At 36.9% G+C, this 27822-nt stretch overlaps 1 protein-coding gene across 1 annotated transcript; it reads left to right on the top strand.

Annotated features, from left to right (window-relative positions):
• Nucleotides 1–13789: 13789 nt before the first annotated feature.
• On the top strand, nt 13790–27520 carry LOC121314895 (tumor necrosis factor receptor superfamily member 11B-like). The gene is made up of 6 exons (XM_041248638.1): nt 13790–13934; nt 14023–14115; nt 19922–20291; nt 23305–23520; nt 24239–24463; nt 25705–27520. The coding sequence occupies exons 2-6, from the start codon at nt 14029–14031 to the stop codon at nt 26094–26096; spliced, it is 1290 nt and encodes a 429-aa protein (XP_041104572.1). The 5' UTR covers nt 13790–13934; nt 14023–14028; the 3' UTR covers nt 26097–27520.
• The last annotated feature ends 302 nt before the right edge of the window (nt 27521–27822 follow it).

Genomic DNA, 27822 nt, shown 5'->3' on the forward strand with positions numbered 1-27822 from the left:
CAAATTAACACAGGCAGGCTATTTTAACTCTTAAAGAACTGCAAAGTGTTCTTGGTGTGATAAATTATTGTAGGAACTTTGTATTGGAATATGGCACTCTAATCAAACTATTGCAAGGTCAAGTGAAATTCTTAGAGAAGCCAATGCAGAAAATGATAAGAGAGCTAAAGCTGCTGTTACTCTCCCTCTACAGGTCTCCCCCACAGCTGTGGCCTCTGCTGAGCCAAAGAGCATTGACGTCACCGAAACACGAGCTGAATTCAACACACAGACACAGGTCAACTTGTTGATTAAGCAAGGCTGCTATTCGGATAGCAAGGGGGTGTGGAGAGGTAAGGATGCTGTAGTAACCCCCCAGCACACTGGCACAAGTGTCCAAGGATTGATGGTGTAAGGGAATGGGGCGAGACATAGTCGTATGTGCTCACCAACTGACATATGGACAGGAAGGGATTAGGACTTGCTATTGGCAAACTCATCCCTCCAGTCAGTAGTTGTGGCAATGTCAGAACATTTGCGAGAGTTATATAAACAAGCACAAAATCAGCAGGAAATTACTGAATTTACATTTGCTGAGTTCCCACAACCACCGAATGACTAATTACATTTTGTCTCCACAGGATCTGAAGGCAAACAGCAATGCTAATTACTCTTGTCACAGATACCGCAAGATTGAGATTCCGTGCCCCTTCACAGGACAACAAACATGAAACTTTGGGTCCATTTCAGACAAATTAAAAATATATGTGAAAGAATTAGACAATCAGACATGCACTAATCAGCCTGCCTTCAAGGTGGGAGACAAGGTTATGTGTAGAATCTTCCCAGAAGTGAAGGGAATATTGAAGCCGAGATGGCAGGGGCCATTTACTGTACTTCTAACTACCAATACTTGTACCAAAGTAGGTAATCGAGCTGGATGTTGCTGGAGACACAAGAATTAACTAAAACTGTTCCAAAATGCTTCTGTTCCCACAGGCAATAACCTTGTGCCCACAGATGCAGAAAGGCAGGCTGCTGCTACTGCTGCTGCTGCTGCTCCTCTTGTGGGCGGGACCTGTGATGATGAGCAGGATCTCGTGTGAAAGGAGGGTGTGGTATTGGCAAACTAACTCTGCCTCCGGGCGTGCTTCGCTTTAATTGCTTCGCTTTTGGCGCACACACAACACTCAGAACACAACACATTCACCGCGAACACAATGAGGTTCCCTAGCGGCCTATGGGAAGAAGACTGGTCTTCTTGCCTGGGTGAGGGGGGTGGGGGTGGGGGGGGGGGGAGTGGGCAGCTAGTAATAATAGCCTGGGAGAATGCTGTCAACCTGTTCGTGGTGAAGTAGAATACATCAACAGTATAATGATAACCGAAATAGCTTACGAAAAGCTACAGAAGAAGATGCAAGAAGAGTGATATTTGTTAATAAAGGAGAATACAAGCTTTTAGATAGAACCTCCTTCCAGCATAACTTTTTTTGCCATTTGCAACGACAGTGATGTAGGAAGGAACACTCAATTGGTAGTAGTGGTGTTTAGATGGAAATACATGAGTTTAGGGCAGGGTGCCGAGACACACGAAACATGCCAAAATTACACAGACAGGGTAGCAATCAAGGTTAGTGTAGTGGACAGCAGTTGGGGAATACCCTTAAGAGTAGCACAATTGGAGGACAAGGCATGGCTAAATTGGACGAAACAGTACTCCGCCCTTGAGTGCCCTATCCCCGATTTTTATAAAATGGTTAATTAGAGAAAAACCGTCGGACTGTGCAACCTGTCCACAGCAGCACCTGGTCCCAGAACCGGGTCTGCTGGGACTAGGTCCTGCCCTCCCGGTGCTCACGTCAGTAGTGTTTCATACCTATAAAGTAAGAGTGGACGTGCCGTTTGAAGCACTGAAGAAATTATGTGGCAAGAAAGGTCAGGTATTAGCTAAAAAACTAACCCAGTTATCGGATCAAATTGGTGGTCGATTGGTTAGAAATAAAAGAAGCATTTTGGATCACATAGCCGGGTGGTTTGGAGCAGGTAATTCTGTCTTGAATTCATGGCAGATTTCCAACCAAGCCAACTACAGAACAGAATGGAATCCCGATTCTCCAATGTTCAAATTTCAGCCACCCGAGGGGGTTAAGACACGAACCGTGCTAGCTGCCTGATTGGGGACAATATGAGGGACTTGTCCAATTCAATAACATCATCTTTAGAGATAACCAACTATTTAAGTCAAAATTTGATTAGTCTGCTAAAATTGATTCCAGATAGAGATATTTGGAGGAGACATGTTGGAGAATGAGACAAGTATTGGCATTGAAACTACAAGGGATAGTGTCAGGTTTGTTATCTGAACAGGTGCATCCATTGTTATTTGAAATAATAGGGCCCACAGGCCGACATGGACCAGGTCCATTATCCAGCCTTGGCATACAGAACTGATACAAATGAATGAAACTGTTTGGTGTATTGCAGCTCCTAACAACTCAATAGAGATCAACGGACAGAACTGCCTTGTGGCTGCACCCTCGATAAGCCTGGAGGTACCACAGCAGGCTGTGCTTATGGTGGGGGGAAGGTAACTCCATCGTACTCCGCCCCTCCAAGGCAACCTGACCTGGGACTCTTCATGACATGGGAACAGCAATGAACTAATACAGGGCTTGGAGGCATTAGAGGAGAAAATAAGAGGAATGGTAACTGAAGCCAAGTGGCACATACATTACGCTCAGATGCAATACACACATATTACCAACACCCTGGATCAAGCTGACCAGGAATACCGGGCTGTGGAAGCCCAAGCAGTGGTGGTAAAGAGCTCTGTCTATGGGAGAGGTGTGGCAGGTGAGGGGGTTGCCTGGGGCTGGATTTGGATTGTGTTTTGTCAAGTCTTGTGATGTGTGTCAATAATCACATTTTTGATGGTGTTAGTGCTGTATAGGAGATTCAGCTCTAAATTGAAAACTCTGGAGATTTTGTATTTAACCAGTCAGGTTAGGGAACCCTAGGATCAAAAGGAGGGACCCAAGGGTTAAATTCTTATTATTCCTAATATTCTTAAACAGGACTTTTGGTTGCAGGTCAAACCCATGGGATTATACAAACTGAAGTGATACACGCCGCTGTATCACTTCTGAAGGGTTAAATTCTTATTATTCCTAATATTCTTAAATGCATGGGCCTCTTTCTTTCTGTATGTCTGGGTCTCTTACAGGTTATGTCTCTCCCACTGGTACCAAGAAAGATAAGGTATTCCTCCCTTCCTGGTGCAATGCTTGTTTCCCAAGGTACAAGGACACAGATGGCATATGGAGGTTGGGAGGATGATCTAAGGCTGGATTTTTAGTAGATGGAAGAATTCCAGACCTGAACAACTCGAACCTTTGTCTATCACCTGCTACTGTCTTACTGTTTTGCCCGTACCCTGCAGTTTATTGTCTTGTGTGCTCATGTTGTCTTGCTGCTAGAACCTATCCAGGGGCTCAGGAACTCCCACCCCATCGCTTCACTCCTCCTATGGGGCCAGTATAAGTGCTTATGTCTTCCCTTTTGCTTCAGTCTATTGAGCCTAGCAAGCAGACGTAGACTCCATACTGCAGTGGGTAATAAAGAAAGACCTATCTGCTTGAATAAACCCAAAGACGATCTCTGAGTTGTATTCCTTCAGCTTCCATCATTTATTATTTACAGGTATTCGCCATAAGGCTCTGGACATTGTAAATCATTTCAATAAACACCCTTGCACCTGTTCGTAATTGTCTGTGAGAGTTGTACCTGCACTGCACTCACCTGTATCAATTAAAGATATCTCAAATTGATTTACAGATATTAAATACTATGGAAAGAATGTGGACTTTGCTAGCATGGTACACCAAACTGTCATTTAGAGATTATCTTAAAATTAAAACATTTTAAAGATATCTCTAAATTACTTCCTGTTCATTTTAAGATATCTTTAAATAACTTCCTTTTCATTTAGAGATATCTCTAAATAACTTCCTGTTCATTTAGAGATGTATCTAAATAACTTCCTGTTCATTTAGAGATATATCTAAATGGTCAGGAAGTCCATTCAAAACATAGAGCCTTTTCACAGGAGGTCATTTTGGGATATCTTGAAACAGCTTCCTGTTCATTTGAAGATATCGTCAAATGATTTAGAGATATCTGCAAATCATTTACAGCAATCTTTAAATATTTCAAGATATCTTAGAATGCAATTTGATGTATCTCGAAATGATAATTTGGCTTGCCATACATGTGTGGTTTTTGTTATATGTGCTAGCTGTAGCTGTGGCAGGAGTTGGGAAACAGCTGAGCACAGTGGTTGTTTTCTTTCATGGAAGAAGACAATGAAGTACCCAAGAACTCCCTTTCAATTAGGATGCTATTTATTTATTTATTTTTGACCTCTTACCAACAAAGCTTGCAGGGATATATTATTCTTATTATTTTAATAACACTTCAAATATTAAGAAGAACAAAGAACAGCGACCAGAATTATTCCGGGTATAAAAGGCATGTCATTTGCAGACAGGCTAAAAGAATTGAATCTATTCAGTCTTGAACAAAGAAGACTAAGCAGCCACCTAATTGAAACATTCAAAATTCTAAAAGGTATTGACATTGTCGACCAAAGGGACTTTTTCGACCTGAAAAAAGAAACAAGGACCAGGGGTCACAAATGGAGATTAGACAAAGGGGCATTGAGAACAGAAAATAGGAGGCACTTTTTTACACAGAGAATCGTGAGGGTATGGAATCAACTCCCCAGTAATGTTGTTGAAGCTGACACCCTGAGATCCTTCAAGAAGCTGCTTGATGAGGTTCTGGGATCAATAAGCTACTAACAACCAAAGAGCAAGATGGGCCAAATGGCCTCCTCTCATTTGTAAACTTTCTTATGTTCTTATGTTCTTATGAATACTCTTATACAACAGCCAAGTTAAAGCCTGATATTGCACGTTGTAATCATAAAGCCAAGAATTTACCAAAAGTTCCATTACAGTGGACATATTGCCTAATAGATCCATTCCATTACAGTGCATATATTGCCTAACAAAAAAAATGCAATTACATCTTAAATAACCATTGTATTGCCAGAATTACAGAGCACAACTCCTCCCCCATTGTTTTCATATAGGGAACAAAATATAAATATTTAAGAAAGAATGGAAAGAATTTAAGAACACAGATGGCCAATTTTTTTTCATATGGCCAACATGATTCTGAATTTTTCTTCTGTGGATATTTGTCTTTTTTCCATCCCTTAAAGGCAGCAGCGTGTTTGCATACATGTGTTCTTTTCTTAATTTACTTAGGGAAACTTGGTCCCTCCTGGGCTGTAGGTGCAGGTTTTTTTTTGTTTTTTTTTAACTCATTAACTAGTAATATCCTTGTTTGATGGAAGCTGTCCATTTGTATTTCTTTAGAAATTACAGATTTCTTTGTGTGACTAATTCATTTAAGTGAACATACACCACAGATACAAAAATAATAAACTTTGTTTTTCTAACAATTGATATTCTATGTGTATCATAGGTTTAGAATGTATTATATGATTACAATGGGTTTGGGATAATGAAGTGTGGTATTTTATTTATTTATTTTTAAATATAGTCGTCACCAATGATTTTACCCCAATTTGGAATCACCAATTGTATTTTTATTAATCCCGATTCACCACTGCAACCCCCCAGCTACTTGGGAAACAGCAGCTGACACAAGTGTCCCTGCCTAGTCGTCTTTCTTTTGCAGTGCAGATTCACAGTGAAGCCACCAGAACTATAGTGCCGGAGGACAACACAGATCTGAATGGCTCCACAGCAGACTTGCAGGCACCCTGTCAGCCACAGGAGTTGCTGTTGTGCAGTGAACCATGGATTGCCCTGCAGACCTAAGCCCTCCCTAACCGGGCGTTGCTCGGCCAATTGTGCGTTGCCCCCTGGCAGCTCAAAGTTGTATGACTGAAAACTAGCAATGCCAAAGTATTTCCCCATGGATATGGTACGTTCCTTTATATAGTATTATTTACAGTACAAGATCCAAAAAGGTTCTTCTTCTCTTGGCAGAGTTTTTAATGGTGCTCTACAATATAAATTATATTTTATGTACTGTTGCCTATTTGTTTATTGCAAGAGATCCCAAACAATGGTAATTATATCATGTACTGTAAAATATCAGTTCTTTTCTATGGACATGTGGTCCTTGAAACTGGCAATATAGTGGACCGCAAAAGAAGACTTTATGTTGCTGGTACCTATGTTCTAAATCGCTTAGTTGTACATTTTGTTCATCTGGAAAAATACTGACCCTATTCAGTCAATGTGTGGCATTATGTGTTTTGCTTTTGTTCCATTTGCCTAATACTGTTTGACATCTGAAGCTAAACCAAAACTGGGCTCCTTTTGAAACTTGGTATGTAATTTAAATGAAAATGGAAAGTCCTCTTTCCATTTTCTTTTCTCTAAGGAATCAGTCTGTCCTATCATTAGCTGTGATGTCAATATATTGTAACCCTTGTGGTTTGAATTGGACTCAAAAACAGGCCTCAAGATGTAATTCTTAAATTGCCCAGGCAACAAACAGGATTCATTATTTCTACAGAAATATTTAGCATCTGTACGTGATTAGACATCATACTGTGCTTAATATATGCTCAGTAGTGTTTGAATAAATCAGAATTAACCTGCTCCAAACGAAGACAAACAAAACAGAATAACTAAATAGAATGGGTCTTCTAGTTTTGACCTCTTTAAACTGCTGTATCCAGCTGCTACTGTTTTAACAGTTTTCCATTTTGAAATTGGTTTTAGTAATGCTGCCACTGATGCATAGCACTGTATGTGTTTCTGTGGCTGATATTGTTGCTCAGTCATAAGTAGGGCCTTGGGGAATTAATGGAAAAGAGCTGATCATCTGTAATTTAGTCCTACAGCAAACACATGTAAGTTTAGACTCAGCCTGCAGTGGTAGTAAATCTAACTTTTTCACACCTTAATAAAGATTTATAGTGCTGCTTGAAATTTCTCAACCAAATCTAACTCAATTCCTTGCTTTTTGCTAAAGATTTGCAGAGTTCATTCTGAATAAAGATAATAATCTGAGTTTCAAGTAAAAATACCTAATTTCTGTGTGAAGGGTTGTACAATTATGTAATGATTTATACACAGACAAATGCAACTTCTGCCCTGTTCATGTCACAGCCTAGACAAAAGATGCATGTGTAGCTGTATGTGTTTTTGTGTGTGTGTTTAACTATTGCCACTAATAATAAACCTTATTATTGCGAATAGTCTAATCATAATTCCCAGTTATACTTAATATATGTTTAATATTACAAATGGCTAATTGTCCTCTTCTCCCTCTGCAAATAGGTTAATTCATGTCTCATCAACACTGGTTAGTAAAGCATTCTCAGGACAGTTTGAGTTGGCACGTAGAGTTAAAAACAAAAAATCATCATAGGGTTAATAACCATAAACCTCAACAAGAATGCTTGAGAACTGTACAACTTACTTGAGAACTGTGCAACTATCTTGAGAACTGTGCAAGATTCAAGGGACAGGAGCTCAGTGCTTTCTGATTTACAAAAGAGGACATGGTAAGGAATTGATACCATACTGTTCAGCCTCCAAGGCTGGGAAGTGAGCATTACTTCCCCCAAGAAAGTGCAAGATCAGTGGTGGTCTTTAAATAAAAGCCGAGCCGAATAAGCTTTACTTCCAGAAGTAAAAGTCCAGATGGACACATCCTAGACTGGGCCCTTGCTTCCAGGGTTTAGCTGCTTGGCAACATGAGTTGTTTACCCATTGTTGCTTTGGAAGGGGAAAAGGGTCGCTTGACTGTGGAGGTCACCCATTGATCTTTAATTTTCGATCGTTAGGTGATTTGCAGAGGTGAGGCATACAAATAAGGTGGGTATAAATCTCACATCATAAGAGATTTCCATAGTGGGTGGAAGGGCATTTCAAGGTAAGATTTACTTCATTTTTTGTGTATTAGTTTTAGGTACATCTGCTAACCAATATCAATTCTTACCCTACTTTAACTGTGCATAATTTACCTTTCAGAAAGCGCTGGAAAAAAAGTATTTCATATCAACAAGATCACTCACCCATCTTATTTTATGGTAAATCACGCTGTCAAACTGCCTACCACTCATTCTCTGCAGACAGTTCCATGTAACCCAGTCAGCTCTGTATCACATGTTAAATCTTGTTATAAATTATAAAAACAAAACAGCTGTTGCAATCCTTACCTAAAGCCAGAATTAGGTTTGGTTCAATATAATTTTCTTTTACGCAATACCCTTGTGATGGATCCTAGTTGTTTAATATTAAAACCACTGTTTGTTATTTTATTTTATTTTTTTTTATTTTTTTAAATATAGTTTTGGAACTGTTGAAATGTTTTATTTTCATTGTTTCTGAGTTATTTTTTCACTTGCTCCTGGAAACAAGACTTTCATAGTCCCAATGAATAATATTCTTGTATAACCTACAAATAAACAATATAGGACACGGTGCTGTAAAAACCACGAGTGGGCTGTCTATCAACCCAATCACAAATTGTATATGGAATATTGTATTCCACAACTTATTCTATTGGTTTTATATTGTGGTCAACATATTACATCATACTTTATACAATGTACATGGTATTGAAGATTAAAATGTCACGTGACACCCCCCACTGTTTGTCCACACACTGGAGACTGGAGTGTTGTGTTGTTAAGCTGTAAAAGCTTGTTTCTCACATAAAATATGCACTCAATCAAACTATTTTGTGTGCATGATGTCTTTCTGGAACCTAATTGCAAAACTATCCTTTTATTCTTCTCTCAACAGATGCAGCAGGGTTTCTTTCAAAGGTTTTTTTGTTTTGTTTTATTAATCTCATGCTTTCCTTGCCTCTTAATTGTAGCAGTGAGTGATCTTATCATAGAAGGTGACATACACGCTTCAATAACTATTACGGACGACTATACAGTAATCAATCAATTTAATAAATTGCTTTTCAAAGAAATTTCTATTTGTCTAGCTGTCATCTTGCTTGCAGGCCTGTGTTGTTTTTTCATGTCTGCCTGCTTCCTGGTTGTTAAGAATCATGTGATATTGTGTACTTACAACTCTGCTTGCTCCGTCTGGTGTGTGAACCTTTAAAAGCTCAGCTTTGCGAAGTACAAAGTAGGAAACGTTTGCCAGGGTCCTCATAAATGCAAACTAGTTTGACCATGCTACTATTAATTCAATGTAATATTTAGTACCTCAATACATCTGAAACTCTATATTTCTCATAAAAGTGAATAACTTAAAAGTTGTTGGTAACATTATCAACTACAATGTAGCCCAAATGTAAACCTTCATTTTCCAGATGGAGCTGCAAGAGGTCATATAAAAGTTTAAAACTTGATATAATCCTTTGTGGTACAAACCTGTAGGTCTAGGTACATTTTAAAACTACATTACTAGCCAGTGGTACAAATACAGCTGAGTAGTGTGGTGCTACTCAGTCTGTGAAAAATAAGAAAAGAAAAGGAAGTCCACAGCACACTGTTTCATACGTGTGCTACAGCCACTAAACGCAGCCTGTGGTTCTCTTTTTAGGCATCGTCCCATTTCTCTCTGTCTTTATTGTCTCCATCCCCAGTTGCAACAGCAGCAGACCATTACTTATCTCGATGTCCAGGGCACACCCTCGGTGCATCAGCCACCAATCCCAAGCAGACACGGCTTCCGCTCTCGATCCCCTGAAGTTGCAACATTCCATCCCTCTGTTCTGCCAACAATGTTGCGACTGGGGCAAGCCGAGCCCCTGATTGGTGGTGGTTCGATCTCTAACGTCCACGAACAACTGCTGCATTGAACTGTTGACCTTGTTGATCCAGAGATTTTCCGAAGGCGGTTACAGCAGACCCAGGGTCGTTACAGTATCTATTTAATAGAAAAGAAGCAATTCAGACAAACTTTTGTTCTGGAGCAACGTACATTACTCAGCTGTATCTCTTGAAGCAAAGGTGGCTGATGGAAAACCTCCTTCCAAAAGTTATATACAGATATATATTTTTAAACTTTGGGTTACTGAAAAGATTGCAATCATGAAACTACATTTAATGAAACAAGATTTTACTGAATTAATACCATCCATTAATAATACAGTCTTCCCTCGTTATAAGGCAGCCCTTTATACTGGTTATAAAGAACAGGTTATAAAGCGGTATGGTCAAGCTCCCATTCCACTAGCAGTATTAAAGTATTATCATTCGAAGTCTGTCTGTCGTATGTATGTATCACACTTTTAAAAACTACAGTAGACACATTGTGCACACAATACATGCACTATGATGGACCTAGTTTAGTGACAAGATAACTAATAGTAGAAGCTTCATGCAATATTTGTTCATGCTGCAGGACCTACAGAATAGGTAGAGAAGTGTCTGTGATAAGTGTGACAAATCTTTAAAACATAAGTTACTGAAGTGGCTTAACAAGACCAGTAGCTGCTGAAGATTAAAAAAGAAACACTATGACTAAGGCTCTATGATTTGGTTTAAGAGAATGCAATATGAATAGACACTGGTCCTAATTATACTGTCATCTGTTTGTAGATTTGTTGTAGGGCTGTTTCACCTCAACGGGTCACTATTATTTAATTAATGTGTCTATTTGCTGACTACTAGGGATGGTGAAATGCAAGATTTTCTACTTTTATTTTTGGAGGGATTGGTGCCAAATTTCCATAACAGATCGTTCAACTCCATACCTCAAGCATGCAAATACTCTATTAACTTTTTGTCTTCAAGGTATTCATTGCACTTTGAAGGTAAAACATTTTTCGAAAGTAAAATGTTCCTGTATTATAATAACCTGTTTGTTGCACATGCCATGATTTTGTAGTTGCAGGATTCTCTAGTAGGATGGCTCATGTAGCATTATGCATACTGTATTTTAAAATTATAATTAAAACATTTACTGCAAATTAAATAAATCAAACTACAGTATCTGTATTTGCTAGCTACCTTCATTACAACCTGCACCTCTTCCTTTCACTCTCGTCAGTGTTAGCATCTGAGGTCATCAATGTAATTTTAATGTATTAATGATGGCAAAGTGCTAATTTGATAGCGGGTGCAGAACGCCTGGTGAAAAACATTCTTTATATAAGCCGCATTTTTAATGACCGCTAAAGTCACACTTTACGACGGCTAAACACGTTTTTTAGCAGCAATATTTGTGTTTTTCATCTGCAACTCACTTCACATGTATCCTTCCATTGGCCCCTTGGTGTCTGACCCGAAATCAACAAGGCGCAGAGCCTCTTCTCTTCACTTCTCCACTGATGTTGCATTTTTTGTGAGCATCACAAAAAAACATTGCATTGCAACCTGGCATAAATACATGTTTTACTGGGCAGCTACGTGCACATTTTAAGCCAGTAAGAAATGTATGGTATTCATTATTTTACAGCAGGTTGCCTAAAGTAGTACTGTGAGAGCAGTGCATGACTACAACTAAAAAGAAGCTGCTACTGAAGTTTTAGAAGAGTGGTGTTATATTATGAATAAGAAGGTGCTGTACTGCATTTTTTGTATTTAGTTATACAGTATTCACAATGAATGTTGAGGTTGTGCCTGTGTTTCATAAAAAAGCAGTAGAATTTATTGTATTATAGCCGGGCGCCTACAGTAGTGCTGTGCACCACTACAAAAAGGATGGATTGCTTTATAACAGCACTGTTATACAACAGAATTTTAAAAAATACAATGATGAATGTGAACCAAAAGCCCAAGCGCAAGAGGCAAAGTTCTGACACCTGAATACCGGAAAGTCGAGGATGTTCGCTTACTTCATCGAACCAAACATATAGCCCAGATTGTCATATGCATGACTAAAAGCTCACGTTTTACATGGTAACAATGGATATTTCTCTTGATACTACACATTTTCAAGCACCTCAAAAGAGAAACCATTACTTGGCCTTTGCTGAGTCCCATGTTGTCCGGTACCACAGCAATTTTGAAACCTAATCCTCATAATTCTTATATTTCTATTCACACTGTGGTTCATGAATAAGCTGGAAATACATTTCTCAAATTTTACTTGGGTGCATTTGCGATCAGAGACTGAATTTCACATATCAGCATTATAGTTCATTCACCCTCCTGAAAAATGGACGTTGTGAAGAGAATGGCAGGTTGTGGAAGCTGAAAATGACGCTAAGTGTTGCAGGAGAGAGCATAATCTCTGCTTATAAGAGAAATGGCTTTCCAAGAGTTGCTGACATTTTCATCAGGAACAGCATCCCTGACTTATTCTCTGATATATAAATGCTACATCTCCCTGTTGCATTTCAGTTTCAGTCATGATGGACAAGACAGCAGGTCGACGGACTTTGATAGACAACTGATGCCATGTGATTGGCTGGAAAGTGCTGATATATCACAGGCTGCGTAACATACTCCATGTTTTAAAAGGAACAGAACAGACTTTCCTGCAAATTGTCACCCCAACTAAAATGTACCTGCCCAAAATCTTTAACATTAGGGCCCCCGGATGTGTTTATTAAACTAATTCTTCCTCCTGACGTAATGCACACCTTCATGAAAATAGAGCAATCTAATTTTATCAATAGGTAAAATATTTTTAAATAAATAAATAAAATGTATATTTTGAAAATAATGCATAGTTCAGTGACATGACCCATTTCAATAAATATCCCTGGCTATGCCACAAGGCCTATGCAAAAATAAAGCACTAGAATAACTGCCAATGTAAGCAATGCTGTGCCCCTGACAAGTATGCCTAGATTATGGTTATTTGATTTGCAAGATATTGTTTGTTTACACCTGAATCTTGACAGAATAAAAGTGCATATGTCAAACATCAATTATAACATGATGAGTCACATTCCCAATTGCATGTTACCATTTTTGCTAATTATATTCTGTTACCATGAGGATTTGGCTTATCTCTCACTGTCTACTTTCAGTTTAGCTTGGGTGTTCCTGCCTTGTACCATACTAGTATTAACTTCATCAAGGACCATAGATTTAACTCATGTGTATCTTCTTACAGCAATTTACCTTGTGCCACACTATGACTTATATCTACAGTATGTGCATGTAAAAATTCACATGTACCCGCATGGACCTCTCAGAACTACATTTCCCCTCCTGCTCACATATGTAACTGAGATGGATTTACCAGTGAGCAGCAGGATGATGGGAAATGTTTTTCTGTGAGGTCCGTGCGTGTACATGTGAAGCCATCTTGAAGTAACGAATGCAATTTAAGCTTTAAAAAAGTTTTCAAAATGTAAAAAAAAAAAAAAAAAAAAAAAAAAAAAAAACAATACATACACCTTATGTAAACAGTTGTAGCAACACATGTGAACATGTAACACAATAAAATAAAGGTTCTTATATACCCTTTAATCAAGTGATTTAAAAATAAAACATCATAAGGAAGTTCAATCACAATTCCAGTAGCAAATCTCTAGATGTCATATTTCTACATTTAAAATATAAAAGTGTACCATATTATATAACATCATGACACCTGCTTGTAAAACATGTAGCTCAAAAGATTTTCCATAACATTCTTGATTTTTGAGAAATGCTTAGAAATTATACATTTTCATTTGGGTATGGAAACTTTTGACTACTGCTGTATCTCGGCAATAAAACAGAACCCCCCCCTCTCACACAAAGCTAATAATAAGGCAGACCTGACTACCCTCCCTGCGGGATCAGGGCAACTCCAGTTCTGACGTTGTGCTATGTTAAATGAACAGAAGGTACTCTGCACGGCCAGCAAAATAAAACGTAATGTAATTCCTTTAGCAAACTAAGTGTTATTTAAACGCAACGAAGCATATATCGATATTTCGACAGGTATCTATGGTAATACACTTAAAAAAAAAAAAAAAAAACCTAACGGTTAACGGTGGGTTGGGCTTTTCTTCCCCCTTTTTACTGTATAAATACTGATACCGCTACGAAAGCTTCTCATTTACAACTTTCTCTACTTCCAGAAAGTGATGGGTGTAGTTAGCAACATCATGAGGTCACAACAGCCTGTGCCTGCCGCAATGAAACTTGCAAACTGGTACTGCACACATGTCCTGGTGAGTAGTGTTTTTCATTTTACTATCTGTTTTATCAAATACGAGAATGATGCTTCTCTTGTCTTTGTATAATGAAAATGACTCAACGTTGGTTCGGTTTGGTATTTAAAAAATGTCACCACTATTTTTTCAGTTGTGTTAGGCATGCAATATCTTTGACGTGATTTAGTATAAAATGCTACTATAGCAACGGCATAACTTCGACCGGTCTATTCATAAAGCTGATAGAGGCTGTACTGTTCTGAAAACCTCCTGACGAATCTGACAAAGATAGTTCTAAGACGTTCTTATATGGGCTATGCTGTTTGTCTATGTTTTTCAATGTGATGCAGGTCGTATCTCATTTATCACATTCAAATATGTTTTGTTTTTTTTTGACGGTGAGTATTAAGTATGCATACATTAAGTTCAAAACTGTCAGAAAATCTTAAAATATTAATTCTGAGTGTTAGTATACGAAAGTGATAATGATTAAAGTACTACTCATCCTAATCATACACATTTAAGCCACTGTTCATCATCACTTGTTACAAATTAACACGGAGGGGAAATAGAAATGTTTTTATTCCAGGCAGATGTTTCTCTTTTGTTACTGGAACTTAATGACGCTGCTAGAGGTGGAAGTGCGTGTGTGTGTGCGCGCCCTATCTGATCTTGTATTTATGGTCGCTGTAGTTCTGCAACGGTATCTTTATACTGGATTATCCAAACTGCAGTCGAGAAGCAAGTCTACACTGCCTTAGATTGTACCTCAGCTTTTTGCCAGCACTCCAACCCCCAGAAAGTTAGATTTTTCTATTTTCCTAGATGTGTTCTTTCTATTGCCATTCTAAAAGACGCCAATATTAGTGGATTAGTGATGCAGACCACATAGAAACTCAGAAGTTGTACTTTAGATGTGTGACCTTGATTAGAACTAAACTGGAAGCACACGTGTAAACTCTATGGGACACTTAACTTATTGTAAGGTACTTTTTTGTTGTGTGCTAATGAAATCAGGTAGGTACAGACATGCTTGTGTACATAAATAAATACTGCACATGACCCCTGCACTTTTTTTGCTGTACACAAAATGTACACTGTGCTTTTCATATCAAACCTGTGAACCAAATTAACGCACTGGGGAAATGACCTTGATATCACAACACAACGGTTCTGTCCCTAATGCAGTTGGTTGAGTTAGCCTAAATAAAGGTTTTCTGTATGTATGTGTATGTATGTATAGTGCACATTGATAAAACAGCACTGGATTTTTAGTTTTTACTGTAGGTCAGTTTATTTCTGCAGATTGGAAATGCATTGTATTTAAATAGAGATACAGAGCCTTAGAAAAAAATTTTCAGACCTGCTGGTGGTTCACCAAAAAAAAAACAAACAAACAAAAAAAACAACACTTTGCCTCCCTATTAAAGTTTGCTTAGAAATAAACTTGGTTTGGCTCATTTGGAAACTCATCTGTTAAAAGTGATTTGCTTTCCAGATAACTTTTTACACAATTGAAATGTACAGTGCATGTCTAAATATTTGTTGGTGCCATTGTAGTGTATGTGGACATTCAGGCTCTGGGGTTGTGATATATATTGCAATTCAGACATGCAGACCTAATTTGAAGAATTTGGTAGATAGACTTTTAATATATATTGGTCTGTGTCTGGCACTCAGTAAAGAAGCTTTCATTCCCACAAACAGGTACACTGTTGCAGTTCCCATTTGTGGAAAAGGCAGTTGCAAAGATATTCAAATTCGTGTCATGGAGTATTGCAAAATAATATGGTTCTTGTTTAAAAAAATACAGACAAGAAGTATGGCTTATGTTTTCCAAGGAATAACTTAAATTGTAGTATTCTGTTAAACAGGGAGTATGCTGTACTTCAGTAAAAAAAAAGGAACAAAACACATTTTAAAGGGAACTATAACATGGCAACTTCTTCATTTAATGATTAAACAACCACCAGACTTCATTATTTATTGTTAGATCCATAAATGTCAAACATGTAAAATGCGCAGATCATATTTTTGTTCCTATTAAAGGAAAAATGTTTAAAGAATAAAAAGATCAGCTCACATTGATGCTAACAATACAACCATTTAATCTTTCTGTATTACATCGATGAAAATCGAAGCATTTTTTTCCTTAGGAAAGTCATTCCATGTGACAGCCCTATTACTAAATGGGAGACAAGAGAGACTTTATGTTAAGTATTTTGGTTCTACTTTTTAAAAAAAATAAATCTATAAATAGTATGCACACTATGGCCTCATTTAGGAAAGGGCGCTAAACTTTATGGTGCACGATAATTGCAATTAGTGTGAACGTTAATGATTTCCATATTTAGTATTGCAGTTGTGATCATTATTGCGTGAAATTGTGGGCATATTATGGTGCACACTAATTTTATAGTGCCATACTATGGTAATCAGACTGAACATGTGATTTGTATGGTAAGGCATGACAATGTATTGAAATGAGGCATCCTGCTCTGAATAATGAGATTAGCTTCATTCACATCGTATTTACTAATGGGCGATAATTGTACTGTGCATATTAAAGTGAGTGATAATTAGTTTGGACACCAGGCTTTAACCAAGTCGCAATATTTAAACCTATTTTTCTGGCCTGAAAACTAGTGAAGTGCAGTTTGATTGTTTTTACTGACTCGATTCATTTATATGCTCAGTTTAGTGAATCAAATTTTAGTGAATAAAGAGGTGTTCGTTTGATTCACTGATTCACTAATGTGAAATAATTACATCTTGCTGAACTACTTGGTTATGAAAAATTGTTTGAACGGAAAAATCTATCAGCAAGGGCCATTTAAGTTAAGACTACACTTGGTGGGCCGCGCTGTAAAACGATATATATATATATATATATATATATATATATATATATATATATATATATATTATATATATATAAACTAACTCACTGATTATGGCAAACCAAAATAATATGTACATTTCATCAAACATTATGAGGTCACTGTGATGTAGAGATTAGCTGCTTGGTGGATCCACCACCACCTGCTCATGCATCATCTCGTTTCTGATGCCAGACATGACCAGAACAATTGTTTAATCTGTTCATTGTGCAGCATGTTAGAATACAGACATTAAGGAGGTCTGTTTTTAAATTCTGACTCTGAATTACAAATACCACATGAATCTACCAACACTTTAAAACTTTGTTGGTTGCATAATTTCTAACACAGAAAGAGCCATAATCCCTTCAAATGCCAGGCTTCCCAAGCACAGTAACTTGGTTAAGGGAGTTAATGCCTTTTCCAGGAGTCCTGAGAGCCAAAGGGTACAGACAGTCAGAAAGTGGGGATTACAGCTTGGTAGGGTAGCCCAAATACTGTGGTTAGGTTGCCATGGGCGTAATTTTAGAAATTCCATAGGACACCTGTACAGAGGCAGTATTCCAGATAGTTGTTATATCTACACAATACAAAAATTATTGAAGAGCCCATTTTATAGGGTGTACTGCAAATATTTCAGAAACTGTAACTACATTTGATTTATAGGCTGTCAAAAGCTATCCTTATTGGTTGCTACATAGCATCTTCACAACATCAGGCAACATTAAGATTCAAAGTTTGACTTCCTTTACCATGAGTATGTACGCATCGTGGCCCAGAAAATATGGAGAACTGATCTTCAGTTTCACCACATGAATTATTCTTTTGGTAATCTTTAACAAAATAGTTAAGCTTGTGCTGTGAATCAGCCTTTAGTCTTAGGCAAATCATATGCTAGTTTTTAAGTTATTTAGGAAAAACCCCATGAAGAGCCTGTTGAGTCTAAACATCTGAATTTCTTTCATGTATTTAATTAAATAAACATTTGCTGCTATTTTTACAATGTCACTGTATTGTTGGCCATGGTGTATGTGTGTGTGTGTGTGTGTGTGTCTATATATATATATATATATATATATATATATATATATATATATATATATATATATATATATATATATATATATATATCATATAATTTCTAACACATGTAGTTATACAATGGAGGCTGTAATTTTGGATGCACATATACAGTACATGTATGTACATATCACACTTTAGAGTTTTGCTGATATGTGGAGATTTGATTGTCTAGTTGTCACAAAACTTGCTAAGGATCCTCCTTATATAAAATTATCATAATATTTGGGTATATGTAGGCTGTTTGTCCTTCAGTCCAAACAACCTTTTTGTATGTTTTTGAGATAAAACTTTCCAAGAACCTTCTTTATAAAACTGCTTGCATATGAATAGAGACCTGTGTTTTTTGCAAATACGAAATAACACGAAATGTAACATATAAAACAAAATGCAAATATAAAAAGAAATAACACAAAAAATCATTATAAAAAAAAAAAAACTGTGACATTTTTAAATTGTGAGGTTTATACAGAAAATACTTTAGATACATACTTCAGTTGTAGTGCTTAAGGTTCAGCCGTTACCATAGACACAGTCTGAAGGGAAACGGAAGCTCTGACTAGCACTTGCACAGATGTATAATTGGGAGCGAGCCGTTTGGGAATTTAATTCAAATTAAACAAAGCTGCAAAGAATTTGAGCATGAGGGCATGAATGCAGCTGATGGTAGAAAAATAATGATGTGCAGATTTTGCAGCTGTCGGCTGGAATGGGAGTCGAAAGATGCCATCGTTAAGCATTAGCTGTTTATTGCTTTTGGGGAAATGTGACTTGTTTTGCTTGCAGTTTTTCATTAGTATGCAAACTTTGCACTGGAGCAAATGCTGTTTTGGTTTTGAATGGATTTGAATGAATGAGTCTGCTTTTCTTAGTGTTTAAATACTGAGAAACCCCAAGCTTGTTGTACACTTGAGCCTTATTGTTTTTGAAAAGAGGCATTGGCAGTATTCACTGTAAATAAGCAGTTGATTAAAAAGAGTTGGGGACTACGTTACCTTTACTGCCGCTAATGAGAAATTATAATATGTAGTTAAAACAGGATGTATACTATACTATTATTGATATACATATATTTGAGTTGTTTTATTAAGGTGTATGTGTAATAAAACAACATTTGTGAAAAATAAAATGAAAAATTATTAAAAAAAAAATAAAAAGAATTTCACCAAACTCTACATGTGAATAAGCAAATGATAAGTGGGTATGATCCTGGTGTTGATGACAGGTGCAGGACTGGAAGGTATTGTGGTCCTGATGTTGATGACAGGTACAGGACTGGAAGGTATTGTGGTCCTGATGTTGATGACAGGTGCAGGACTGGAAGGTATTGTGGTCCTGATGTTGATGACAGGTGCAGGACTGGAAGGTATTGTGGTCCTGATGTTGATGACAGGCGCAGGACTGGAAGGTATTGTGGTCCTGATGTTGATGACAGGCGCAGGACTGGAAGGTATTGTGGTCCTGATGTTGATGACAGGCGCAGGACTGGAAGGTATTGTGATCCTGATGTTGATGACAGGCGCAGGACTGGAAGGTATTGTGGTCCTGATGTTGATGACAGGTGCAGGACTGGAAGGTATTGTGGTCCTTGACAACATCATACAAAACAATATTTAAAGTAAGTATTGGTAAGCCTGGTTCTACAGCATAACAGCTCATTTAAAGTCTGTGGTTTGTTTTATTTTTGCACAGAAGCTCTAAAAGCACATTATCTCTTGTCATTATTCTCTACATTTTCTGCAGTTTTAATCACCCATTCTAACTTTCAGTAAATATTAAAGTTTGAATATGAGAATGATGTTGGTCTAATTGAATACAATAGTTCATGTGCATTTAAAAAGCCTTTCCTTTTTTTCTTTTTATAGTTGTTGGCTGTTTCATTTACTTGGGCTGTCCATGAGATGCCTGCCCCAACATATCAGCACTGGGATCCGGTAACATCTCACTCTTTTACCTGTGACCAATGCCCTCCTGGTACTTTTGTTCAACATCACTGCAATGCAAATAGAAAGACTGTGTGTTCACCCTGTCCAGCGCATCACTATTCAGAGAACTGGCACTGGGATGAAGAGTGCCAGTACTGCACTTTGGTGTGCAAGGAGAAGCAGAACTTTCAACATGAGTGCAACAGCACACACAACCGGCTCTGCAAATGCATTGAGGGATATCATCTTGAAATTGAATTCTGTATAAAACATAGTTCCTGTCGCTCTGGATATGGTGTAAAGAAGCCAGGTGTGTATTTAATCATGATTAGAAATCTGCAACTGAAATGTTTATACAGAGAAAGAAAATGTATTTAAAATGGATTTTTGAGGAGTTGAAAACAATGAAAACATTATAAAAGCTGCATCTACCTTTCACCATGCGCCCAAATGTAATCTTTTACTAACAAAGCATCTCAACAAAAAATGTTTCTTACAACATCCTACTTGCTGTTAAATCTATCTATGCCATAGATTATGAAATGTTTATTTTGTTAGAATGAATGAAGGATTACAAATAATAATGTTTCATTTAAAATCTAGCATACATTTTGTTTTTTCCTGTTAACACTTCCAAGTGTCCAAAATTTCATTTAAAATGTGAGGAAAGGTAAAATTAAGTTGTGGTGTTTACCTTTTCAGTGCTTTTCAGTAGAAAGTGCAGCGCCTGAATCCATCACAAACCTTTATTCCCAGCCAGTCAGACAAAGCAATTATGGCTAGCCTTGAAAGACAGCAAACATCTGTACTAAAACAAACCTGCTTTCATACCAATGACCAGGGCAATGAGAAACCATGTCTGCGGAATAAAGTTATGTGCTTTTGAAAGAAGACAGATCTGTCCTTTTTAGAATCCTGCTACAGTCAGCAAAAAAAAAAAAAAACTAGATTTACATAATTTAGATATTTTATTTAACATCATCTAACTAAAGAAACTACAAAAAGATACTGGAAGACATGATAGTTGTACAGTATTTCATGTCACATTTTTCAATTTTTGTCAATTTTTCATTAAGTACAGGAATACTACAAAGCGGTATGTAATTTAATATGATATAACATTATTCAGCAGGTTTCATTCAACTTTATGAAGCAAAATTAGTTTATTCTATAGGGTGATGCAAACTTTTGGCCATAGCTGTAGAGAATAGGAAACAAGAGGCGTTGAAAAAAACGATACTGAGTACTGTTCTCAATCTTCACATGGAAAGTCAGTTTTGGTCACAATAGACTAGACAGCAAATCAGTATACTGTTATACAGATCCATAAACTGCTTGTTATTCTGTTACGTTAACAGATTAACGTTTCTGCCTTTCTGCTTTCTGGGGGAAAAAAAAAAAAACGTTAGGTGGGTAACGTTTTCACTTTCAACTGCACGGCTTCGCGGCAGCTTTTGTCCAAATTCTCTTTTTATATTTATTTTTTGTGAACATTAGTTTATGGATAATCGTGTTTGCTTTTAAACCAATTACACTGTTACAAAACAATTACTATTTACTCCATTTATTTTAATTCCGTACATGGTCTTGTTGTACTAGTACTGAAATACACTTCCTTTTTTCTGTATATATTTACCCGAAACCTCGCTTAATATAATTTTAGGAGATGACCTGTCAGCACTGTACTTACATCCAGTGCGCGTCTGCCAGTGAAAATAAAAATACGGCTAAAAATAAAACCGTATTCTTTTCAACGTAACAATTTAATTGGTTTAAAAGTGCAAGGTTTTGAGTAAATATAAAGAAAAAGGCAGGGTATATTTTAGCACTACAACAAGACCATGTACGAAATTAAATCGAATGGACTAAAGAATAGTAATTATTTTGTAATAATTTAATTGGTTTAAAAGCAAACAAGATCATCTATACACTAATGTTCACAGAAAATAAATATAAAAAGAGAATGTATATAAAATATAAAAAGCCCTGTGGTTGAAACTGAAAACTTTACCGACCTAACGTTTTTTCCCCCAGAAAACAGAAATACAGGAACGTTAATCTGTTAACTTTTCTCTTGTGAGACTGGGTTGAAGTGATATATATATTGTACTTTGTATTCATTCATTGGCAAAAACTATGCAAAAGGTAAGGGTGTAGTTTAATTAATTTAACCACCATATACAAATAAATTCATCAGGCCAACTGTTACCATGTGAGGCCTTTTTATTTGATCCATTTCTGCCAGTTTATATATCCTGTTTATAAAAGAGTAGCTAACATCTGGCTGAAACTAGTACCAGCTGAAAACAAATAAGTGGGAGCAATTAGCATTTTGGCATTTGACAAGTGGTCAACACGTGTTCAGTTAGACAGTAGAGCGTTACCTTATCGTTATTATTTGTTTAGCAGATGCCTTTATCCAAGGTGACATGTAAAAAACGTACCAGCATATTTAAGAATACAACATTTGCAGGTTTATAATATAGTCAAAGTTACTTAAAAAAAAAAAAAAAAAAAAAAAAAGTTGCTAGTGTCATTTCTTAAGTCTTCTGGCCATTTTGTAAACATGATTTACTATGATGTAAACTAATAGAACCATATTAAAGGTTAGTTGAGGAAAAAAAAAAAAAAAAAAAAAACATGAAAAGGAAACAAGAAAAACAGACTTGCCAAAGTGTAAAAATGTAGTTTTCGCAGTAATCTTAAGAAAGAATTTCCACTGCAGTACACGTAGTTATAACTCAACTTAGACACAAATTGTAAAAAGGGGAGGAGCCGTGGCTGTGCAGTAGTCAAGTTGTCATTTCTAACGTGAAAAATGTAATAGTGAATAAAGCACTATATTCAAATAAGAAGCATTCTTACCTTTTTTCTGAGTTTTAGAAATCTGGTCACCCTAATTTATTTCACTCATAACCATAGCTGTAACAAACCACTCTGAGGCTTGTGTTATTCATCTAACTTAATTGATTAGTTACAGCACTCTGAATGTTCAAAGTGTACATGTGTCTAGTTGCAATCATACCCTGTGACCTACAGCAAAGGTACCAGGATATATAGTTTATATTTTAAACATGCCTATTCTAGAACCAACATATCCACAGCACATAAAATGGAGACCAGTAAATATTATTTAAGCTTATAAGAGGTAAGAAAATAGCATTGCTTTTACCTTTGGAGGCTCAGTTTAAAATCCAAATCAAGTCACATGTGGAATATTTTTGGTGGTATCAGCTAAGCCCCCACTTAGCACTAAATTCGGGGGGGGGGGGGGGGGGGGGGGGGGAAGAAAGAATTACTTTTTTTTCTTAACTCTGCTTCAGGTACATCAGAAGATGACACTGTTTGTGAGAGGTGCCCCAAGGGCTACTATTCAAATGAACTTTCAGCTACAAAACCCTGCATTAAACACACAAACTGTGCTGAACTGGGGTTGAGAACATCTTCTCCAGGAACTGCGACACGTGACGCAGTGTGTGACACGAATGAGAAAGGCTCCTTATCTCAGTGCTTTCATAATCAGCTTGAATGTTATACAGGTAAACCATTACCAATAATGTTCTTGTTGTTTTGAAAAAGTAGTATTCCAAACACTGGCTGGAATTTATCGGAACATCTAATTTCTTGTAGGTAATTATTCTGAAAATACGAGTATTGGCATACCCTTCGTGTTTACACAGTTATTTTCCCCTTACAATTTGAATTGCCTAGTATAGGCCATGTACTGGTTCTCAGTTCCCACCACCTAGCCAATCGCCACTGAACCCTGGATGACAATTCGGCCTGTAAATGTCTATATGCCTCCTGCCTCGTCTCACTGTGGAAATGTGAGACGAGGCAACCCCAGCCCATATTCTCTCCCAAGCCCATTAGAAGAAAAAGGCCAGTGCAGGACTGTGGGCGCCTAGCCAAGATTGCATCTTCCTTTCCAGGTTTATTCTGAGTTGAATTAATTCCAGTTGGCTGCAATAACTTTAAAGGCGAAAAAAAATAAAAAATGCTGAACTAATGAAGACAATGACTTGGGTTTGGGCATGATACGATGATTACAGTAAATGTTTCTTGGTGAAATATTATATTAGATATTCCCCCCCCCCCAGAAATATCTGCTTCCATGGAGTATTTCAATCACTGAATGATCTTACAACAGCATGTTAAGGACCTCTAGTACCTGTATTGTTGGTAGCAAACATATTGTTTTTAGTCCTATAGTGGTATTTATCTGTTGGAAAATCATTTCTTTTGTTTTGTATTTAGATATTACACTCTGTGAGGAGGCCGTGTTCCAGTTCATAGCATCTCAAGGTTTACCCGCTTATCAGCTGGATATGTTAATGGACAGTTTGCCAGGTCAGAAAGTGGATGGCAGAAATATAGAAATGGTCAAAAAGATGTGCAACCCCAAGCAACAGACAATTCATCTGTTAAAACTGTGGATGAACCAAAACAAAGACCAGGACAAAATCTACAGCATTTATCAAGGTGGGTATCAAGGCCTCGATATCACCAATCTGACCTTGAGTAGAGTGGAAGTCAACCAACATGTACCTTGTAGTAGAGCACAGTCTTAAATAATTGTGTAGTTAAAAAAGACTTATTAAACAGTATAGCTAATCTTATTGTGAAGTCGTTAATTAAAAGAGATTTATTATTCAGAGATCTTGTATTTAGTAATGCCACCCACAAAGAGGTAAGTACAGGGCTACTAGAGTTGTAACTGGCTGATCTGTTAATTTTAATTAGATTTTCAAAATATGAACTACAACACGTATACTTAAACGAACAGGTCGTGAACTTGAACATAAATTGAAAAACTCCAAACTACAGGTCTTTTATCTCGCCTGGAAAGATAGCTGGTTGAATTATAATACTGCACTGTCCTCTGCTAGATCAGACTACTAATCAGCCCTTACGGAAACAAATAATCCTCGATTTCTATTTTAAACAATTGCTAAACTAACAAACAAGCATAAGGAGCCTGGGTGTAATCTTTGACCCAGATATTTCACTCGAACCTCATATTGGGAATGTAACTAAAGTGTCTTTTTTCACCTCAGAAATATTGCTAAAATAAGATGTTCTCTTTTGCTATAAGATGCACAGAGCAGAGAGTGATGCATGCTTTCGTAACATCTAGAATTGATTATTGCAATGCCCTGTTTATCCCGACTGCAGCTTGTGCAAAACACTGCTGCCAGGGTTTTAACAAAAACCAAAAAGCATGATCGCATTACGTCTGTGTTAGCAGCCCTACACTGGCTTCCTGTACACTTCAGGATTGATTTTAAGGTCCTGCTTATAAAGCCTTAAATGGTTTGGCTACCGCCGAATCCTATACGTTCTTAGATGCCCGGTCTGATCCCAGGATGCCGGGTTGCTTACTATTCCCGCCATTTAAAAAAAGAATACAGGTGGCAGAGCCTTCAGCTACAGGGGCCCTAAACTATAGAATGCCCTGCCTAGTTCTATAAGCACCAACAGTTGCAGCTTTTAAAACCAGACATTTTATCCTAAAGTGATTTGTGTTTTTCTCTCTCATTTTTGTTTCTTTTTATTGTCATATGTTTTGATGGTTTTATTGTATTCTCTGCTCTCAGTATACGTTTTTGTCCATGTAAAGCGCTTTATAAAAGGCGCAATATTAAATAAAGATTGATTGATTGATAAATCCTGAGAATGTCCTAGTTAAATCATATTTATATATCTTTCTTTTTTCCATATAGACATGAATCAGTGTGAAAGAGTTGTTTCCAGGTGCCCAGGCTTTAGGAACTTGACATTGGACCATTTTAATGTAGTGAAGGAAAGTTTGCCAGGGAACAAGGTGAAGGAAGAGGATATCAGATGGATTTTGAAAACCTGTGATCCCAAGCAGTATATTCCCCAGCTCCTGAGTCTGTGGAAGGCACAGAATGCAGACCAAGATACTGCAAATGTGCTTTCTCAAAGCATTAAGAAACTCAGATCCCAGAAAGTGCCGAAAAAGCTTCTGCAAAGCCTTAGGAGAATTGTGAAAATTTTCAACAACTCTGCAATACACAGAATTTACCAGAAAATGTTTTTGGAAATTATTCAGGGGAGTAAGTGTTTAAAAGCCAAATCCTTTAACGAATAGACACAGAAGCTTCATTCTTCTTAAAACTTCTCACTAGTTATCTTCTTGTGTGTGTTTTTTTTTATAGACACTAGGCAGCTCCCTCCATCTCCATGGTAATGCATTATCCTATGTGATTCCTTTTTATAGACGAGCCAATTCACATTGCTAGCTTCCGGGAGAGTTTAGTGTAAATGGACCCTTACTCTGCCTGCTCCTAATCCTTCTAATGTCAGATCATTTTTATCCCTTAACATTTTTTTTTTAAAGTGATCATAAAATCTTCATATTACCATATCCAAACACAAGGTTACAATCAATGATGTCTTAGAAACATGCAGTTGCTTCCGTTACATTTCTACGTGATTATTGTATTGCCCTGTTTACAAGCATTTTTGACTGAATTTGGCAGCTATTAACATAGTGAGAATCCACCCTGCGTACAACAGTGTCCTTTACACTGGTATATTATGAGTGTTTCGAAGTTAAGAACTTGTCCTCTCTTAAAAGGCTATTGATGTTTACTTATTCCCAGCAGTACCTGTATAGTCCATGTTTTATTATTAAGCTTCATTTGATGTTTGTACAAAGAAGGTACTATAGAAATACACAAAAAAATGATTATTTGCAAACCTACGCCTAAAACCTACATTCTTGACTTCTGTTGTTCGTTCAAAGTAGAATGTAGTGTCTTTTATGGTATTGTGCAGCATTAAACCTTTTAATATGGAGCATGTCCCTGTTTTATGTCAGGTTTCCTATGGGATAAGATCTTCCTTGCAAAAAACAATACTTTGCAGTAGTTGATTTATTATTACATGGAAACACTTTCTGACAGCAAAAATATGTAACTTGCATTATATTTGTTTAGCTTCCAGTATTTACTTTGAGACTCCCTCAACATAGGGTGTTTATTATTATGGTCATGGAAAATATGTCCAGGATTTGGTCATCCGCTTTACATAAGGCTCAACAAATACTTTATTGGTAGTTATTAAAAACTATAGTACCTTATTCGTTAAGCAACAAATGCATTCTGAATTGTAAAAACAACTATCATGATCTTTTATATGTTTGTAAAGTACTGAAGGGCAATCTTTGAATAGCCTGCATTTCTCTATTGCTCAAGATTTAAGACAGCTGAATTCGGGTTCCAGGGAATCATAAAAAATCAGTTTCTGTAAATCCTGTAAGACCTTATGGATAATTGAACATGATGTCATAATCCTTGAAAAATACCAGACAATTTGTAACATGGCAGTTTATCATAAACTATGGCTGATATCATCAATAAATGTTGATTGTGTTTGTATTTATTAATTAGATTTCTGTTTATAAAGTCATACATTGTATGTTAGCATTATTCTTGATCGGCAGATGTTTTGCAAATTGTTTTTGGTATGTATTGTGACCAGTTAAGAAAAATAAATGGGTTATGTTTGTGAGACTGTATATGATTTCTATTCACTTAAATTAATTAATATTTAAAATATTCATATAACAGAACCATAGGAAGTTATTTATGACCTCACACAAAAGTAATAAGAACTTGTGTCTTATCTATTATCAGAACACATCATTCAAACTGCAGATGTACATCATTTGCATCTCAGTTGCCCATAAACCCTTGCAGATTCTGATGTAAATAAATGGTTGCAGCAATGACTGACCAGGGACTAAAATGATACAGTGAAATAAGGAATTTGACTCGAACAGTTAAGTTAGATGTGTAAAATAGTTGATACAA

This window comes from Polyodon spathula, chromosome 4 (genome assembly GCF_017654505.1).
Source record: "Polyodon spathula isolate WHYD16114869_AA chromosome 4, ASM1765450v1, whole genome shotgun sequence".
Taxonomy (NCBI): domain Eukaryota; kingdom Metazoa; phylum Chordata; class Actinopteri; order Acipenseriformes; family Polyodontidae; genus Polyodon; species Polyodon spathula.

What these genes read in the sequence shown, in the direction of transcription:
- LOC121314895 (XM_041248638.1), top strand. Translation starts at nt 14,029, where the DNA reads ATGGGTGTAGTTAGCAACATCATGAGGTCACAACAGCCTGTGCCTGCC. An exon ending in ATATGGTGTAAAGAAGCCAG is followed by an intron (nt 20,292 to 23,304) that starts GTGTGTATTTAA and finishes ACTCTGCTTCAG; the next exon opens with GTACATCAGAAGATGACACT. An exon ending in TCAGCTTGAATGTTATACAG is followed by an intron (nt 23,521 to 24,238) that starts GTAAACCATTAC and finishes TTTTGTATTTAG; the next exon opens with ATATTACACTCTGTGAGGAG.